This window comes from Rhopalosiphum maidis, chromosome 2 (genome assembly GCF_003676215.2).
Source record: "Rhopalosiphum maidis isolate BTI-1 chromosome 2, ASM367621v3, whole genome shotgun sequence".
Taxonomy (NCBI): domain Eukaryota; kingdom Metazoa; phylum Arthropoda; class Insecta; order Hemiptera; family Aphididae; genus Rhopalosiphum; species Rhopalosiphum maidis.
In genome coordinates, this window is record NC_040878.1 from 23,861,382 (window position 1) to 23,867,385 (window position 6,004).

The 6,004-nt window shown below is 28.4% G+C and overlaps 1 protein-coding gene across 1 annotated transcript; it reads right to left on the minus strand.

The window, feature by feature from the left end:
• Positions 1-784: 784 nt before the first annotated feature.
• On the minus strand, positions 785-2,425 carry LOC113551139 (zinc finger MYM-type protein 1-like). Its single transcript, XM_026953186.1, has one exon. The coding sequence runs from the start codon at positions 2,423-2,425 to the stop codon at positions 785-787; it is 1,641 nt and encodes a 546-aa protein (XP_026808987.1).
• Between the last annotated feature and the right edge of the window lie 3,579 nt (positions 2,426-6,004).

The window sequence follows — 6,004 nt, forward strand, 5'->3', positions numbered from 1 at the left end:
CTTGAATGTACCTCTACATAATTGAGTAAATAATAGATGGATTAAATTTGAATTCAATGATAAATCGATTAAATCGTTATACACGAATAACAATTCTAAGTGAATAAAACTGTGTGTAGTTATGCTATACTAACACAGAATATAATAATCAGAATGGACACTGATAATAATTTATATTTCATGATATACAAGTTTATTATATTATAGCAATATTTTGGTCTTTGATTCTTTATAATATAAGATTTACTCATGTAATATATAAGTAGAGTTTGAGACTTAGGGCATTTGCTATTTGCATATCCATCATAGATGTAGTAATACATAGTAGAGTGATGTACAAATACGTATTATAGTATGCAAAATTCAAATATAAAATTTTATTTTGCATATTTAAAAGGTTTTTGTATATTTTTAATATTTTGCTATTTTGACGCAAATTCTAACGATTTATGGATAATATAATTATTCGAAATGTATTAATTAAAATGTTGAACGATTAATTATAAGAATTTGTTTTGAGTATATAGTAGTAATACTATCAAGGCTGTATCTAAAAATTTTTTTCGGGGGGGTCCAAAACATGTATATTGTAATTTTATTGAATTTAGATTTTAATTTTTGATATTTGGTTAAAAATAAGACAGAAAAAGATTTAATCTCCTTTTATTAAAATAAAATAAAATCAAATAAACAAAATTACTTTGACATCTTGTCACCTTACACTATACAAATATGAAGTATAAAATTAAGAAATAAAAAATTCACAAATACAAATCATATTATTTTAAACTAATAATATGTTCCTATCTTTTTGAAGAGCAAACTGGTTTAACACTTCATCGGGATTAACCGTAACATCTCTATGAACACTTAATAGAGCTAGTCCAGTTAGTCTTTCTTGTCCCGTAGAGTTCCGTAAAAATGTCTTGACGCGTTTTAATGTCGAAAAAGTTCGTTCGGGAGTTGCTGTAGAAACCGGTAGTGTAGCTAGTACTTTTAATAAAAAATGGATATTTAGAAAAAGTTCAGGATTACAATAATTTAATGCTTCTACAGCTGTATGTGGACGATCTACATCTTTGAAAGCAATCCATTTTCTTTTCCACAATTTCAGTTCTGAAGGTAATGTGTCAACATTTATAAAATCTGAATATATACTAAAATCTGATTCTAAAATTGGAGATTTCAAACACATTTTTGGTATTAATAAATACAAAGACGATAAAATCGTCTTGTGTTTGGAAAACCGTTCTTTAAGTTGACTAATAAAATCATCATAGAATGGAATCGCAATTGCAATACGAAAATAATCTTCAGGAATGTTGGTATCCACATTTATTCTATTTGTTGAACGACTTACTAATCTTGGTATTTTTATTTTTTCTTCCTCGTTCACGGATATGAACAATTTTTCGGATTTATTGAATATTTCTTTGAAATTTTCATTAATATTTGTTCGCATATCTTTCACTTCACTTAAAACTGTTTCAACATGATCTACTGCTTCACTTAAATCACATTTCACCGACTGCAATATTTTACATAATGGCAAAGTTATAGAAAAAAGTGTGGTCGCAGTTATCATACTTATTATAAATTCACTAGTTGTTACACACTTATATAACTGTAAAGCTTTAGATGATGTTTCAATGTCAACAAATAATTGTAGTTCTTCTAATGTTGCAACAATAGGTTTATATATTTCTGAAAATCTAAGCATACCATCATGATTTTCAACCCACCTAGTCTCACACATGGAAGTTAATTTTGTCCATTTGGTTTCAGGAAGGAATTCTTTTATTTTATTTTTTAATAGTTCAGTTCGTTTAGCCGATATTTTAATAAAATTTCCTACAGATTTTATTGTTCCAATACAATTTCGAATATGGTGAATGTTTGACGAATGAGCAAGTGCTAAATTTAACGAATGTGTACTACAGTGGACATAAAGTGCAGCGGGATGTACTTCTCTTATAACAGACTGTACTCCTTTAAAATTACCACTCATGGCTGCGGCGCCATCATAGCCTTGGCCAAGTAAATAGTCACATTTTATACCAAGATTTTTTAAAGTAGCTAGAATTACTGTGGCCAAATTTTGACCAGTGGTAGAATTTACCGGTACAAATTGTAAGAAGTCTTCTTTCAATACATAATTGTTGATTTCATTTTTTTCAATATTTAAATTATTGTCTAAATAACGTACACACAATGACAGTTGTTCAACACGCGATACGTCAGTTGTCTCGTCGACTAATACAGAAAAACATTTTGCCTGATTAATTTTGTTAACTAACTGGTCTTGTATAATTTTTCCACATATATTTATAAAATTATTTTGAATCATAGGACTTATATATGAAGCATTTAACGCTTGATTCTCAATGTGATATGTTAGATTTTTATCTTCACACGAAATGCGCATTCTCAATAATGCTCGGAAGTTACCATCATTGTAAGTAGGTTCAGAATTGTCTAAAGAGAGAGGTCCGTAATCGCTAAAAACAGTCAATGATTAATTGGAGCTTAAGTCATTTTTGACTGAAAATATTTTTACGTTGGTGTTAAAAATAAATAATTATTTTAAACATTTGTAAAATATTGAAGAAATTTCGGGGGGGTCCAGACACCCTGGACACCCCCCCAGATACGGCCTTGAATACTATTTATGTAGTTATATGTCACAAAACCATATATATTAACGTGATTTATATAAATACTCAACACAAGCAATTTGAAATTATCAAAAACAATGTAGTTATCTCAGTTGAATAATCCTAATATAGGAGAGCTTTCCTGTTTAAAAACGTTCGAAAACATTTAATTATTTAATACGATCAAAAAGGTAAAATTTAATTAATAATAACACATTTTTAGTAAATATTTACCTATACATTATATATATACATTATACACAAATATATAATTTTCAGAACATTCAAAAACCAGTTTTTAAGAAATTTGATTTATAAATTTATAATGATAATATTTAAATGTCCAATAATAATAACATTTTTTCATATCTATTAAATTATTTTTAAGTGCTTTTTTCATTTTTAGTGTATATTTAAATTCATTGGGTCATATATTTACATATAAGTGCATATTTTAGTGTTTTTAGTGCTTTAAGTTCCGAACCTTGGCCATGACTATAACAAATTTACTTTTTACAAGTTCCTATATATTAGTTACATTTAGTTATACGGTTTTTTTTTGTAATAGTTAATTCTTGCTAAAACATAAATTTATTATATTGCTCTTAATTGTAATAATTAATATGTTATAATGCTTTTTATTTACATGTACCATTAATAATAATAATTATTATTATATTGCGTGATTAGATTTTTTGATAACAATTTGTTTGTTATGTTTTATTTTACTCAAAAATGTTGATTTTTCCAATATCTATTTAAATTCACACCATGAGTGCAATTCAGTGTGGTAGAACCTAATTTATGGATTAAGAATTGATTACATTAAAAAAAATTGTTTCATTAACATGATTTTTTAAAAAAAATTGTTAAAGAGTACAACATACCTATTTAATAGTCAATATCGAATATCGATTTAAATTCTTGTGTAGCACAATTTTAATCTTTTTAGTATTTCTGAACCCAATTTCCTCGATAAAAATGTTATATAGATATAGCCAATATATTCTCTGTTTTATTATGAGGGGTTACCAAAATCTTATAACTGAATTTTGTTGTAGTGATAAATGGAAAAGTTGATTTTTGCAAAAATAGGTACATCCATTATTAATGCTTAAAAACGTCTGTACAAATAAAACTCGTTTTACATATAATTATATTGAGATCTGATGTTTATCGTTATTTTAGTTCATAAACCGTAGTTACATTTTTACCTTTTTATTAAAATACATAGATACGTATTTAAAATTATCGATAATAAGTACTAAGTAGACAATTATGAATTTATCTATTTCTTTTGAATATTTTTACGTAGGGGCACCGTCGGGGTGACTAGCTGTGTGGTTAGACAGGCCAATAATCACTCGATAACGTTTTTCACTAAAATGTAATAGAATTAACAATTTCTGTCACAGCTTATATTTTCCAAAAATTAAAAATGTATTAATTTCTAAGTACTGTATTAAACACTTAGTGAGGTAATGAAAAACGCTATTTATAAGTTTATAGAAATTAGAATAAGTTCATCACAGTTGATAAAAATATAGTTTCTTTTGTATACATAATTATTAATTATGTTCTTTTTAAATTCTATAACATGTCATAAGTACTACTGTTGGCCTGTTGGGTAGTTTCTTAAAATCATGTAATACATATATATATATATACTGTATCATGTATGCTTATTGTAAAATTACCCTTACAGATTTTATACTTATTTTCTAAAATAAATGTTAAAAAAAAAATTCTATAATATTTTATATTTATTTGATTTTTGTATAGTTGTGTATATTTTTATTGTTAAGTTTTAAAATATTTATGTATGATTTATATGTGATTTTTGTGTACATACATGATATTGTTACATTTTTGCACTATTATATATTTACATAGTTTTCTAAATATATTTAGCGGAAACGTTTTATCAAATAAGTAGTAAATACGAGTATATTTTAAAATTAATGGTTGTCCTCCTAACGGTTAAATGTCAACTATATAAGTATTTAAGATATTATACCTAAACTCATTTTTTAGTACTTTTGTATTTATATTTTCTGAATTTCAAATTGCTCTGAATAAAAATATGGAACATTGTTAATTTTAATTAATGATAAATTTTTATATTTATTGTTTGTTTCATATTGAAATTCTTAGAAAGTAGCCAAAGTAGGTATCTAATATTCATATTGATTCTTGGGAATTGGGAATAAATACTTAAAACAACTTCAACAAAAATATCAACTGGTTCCCTTTAGTCCCTTTTAAAATGAATTAAATAATAAAAAAAGGAGCGTACCAGTAAATCATAATGTTTTAATCTATTCCGTGTAGTCGGTAGATTTCGAATGGAATTTGCTGTATTTTCGCGAAAACAATAACATTGATCGACTACACCAACTACCTACTGTGCTGGATTAAACATTTGTGCCATTTGTGGGTCTATAAGTCCTAGGAGGTAGTTTGATTTCAAGGCGTTCTATGGCTTAGATAATTATTATCATCTACATACACGTCTTTTATTTTACTACTTAGCAAATAATTAAAATTAACAGTTTTTACGATAACCGTAACTAATTTTAGTCAACAAAACGTCACAGTTTTGTGTATGATTTCCAATCTAAATACGAAGTTCGCCGATCAAAACTTCGGTTGATTCTTTTCAAAAAAAAATAATATAATATTTTTGATTCTTTACAATATAATATCGAACGAGACTGTAGGAAAACACGTGTCAAGTACATTAACTCTCGTAAGAAAATCGGGAGTTTTCGTTCGGACGGTGGGCTGGGCAGGTGGGTTTTCATATCATCTGACGTCTATTATTGTTTATCATATTATTAAATCGTTATTAGGATTATAATATTATAGATAATTAACAGTGTTTTGGACATTTGGACCAGTGCCGATATCGCAGTTGTACGTTTATGTTCCGATTCGCGATTCCCATTTGTCCGGTGGTTCGCTAAACTTAGTGGCGTGTGTTACGTAACGGTCGCCGTAAAAACGCAATCATCGTCGGCCGAAACGTCGAATCATTAAGCCACATAAAACCATCGAGTATAGGACTATAGGAGTAGTGGTGCCGAGTAGGTACATACATTGTGCATTCGTGCACGCATGAAATACGCACATAATAGTCATCGTAATACGCATTACGGCACACTCGGCACAGTACGTTTGTGAAGACCATTGCCGCGGCAGTTGGCACGTATAACGAAATAACAGTATAGTAATAGCCGCGAACGTGTGGTATGATAGCACGCGGGGTGGGCGCACGCGCAAACGTCGCCGCGCGGTCGAAAACAACAATCCACCGAGTCCGACGTCCGTCCGGCCGCCGCCGACTCGTC

Bases quoted from the DNA above. Each gene is read 5' to 3' on its own strand.
- LOC113551139 (XM_026953186.1), bottom strand. From the start codon at position 2,425: ATGCGCATTTCGTGTGAAGATAAAAATCTAACATATCACATTGAGAAT.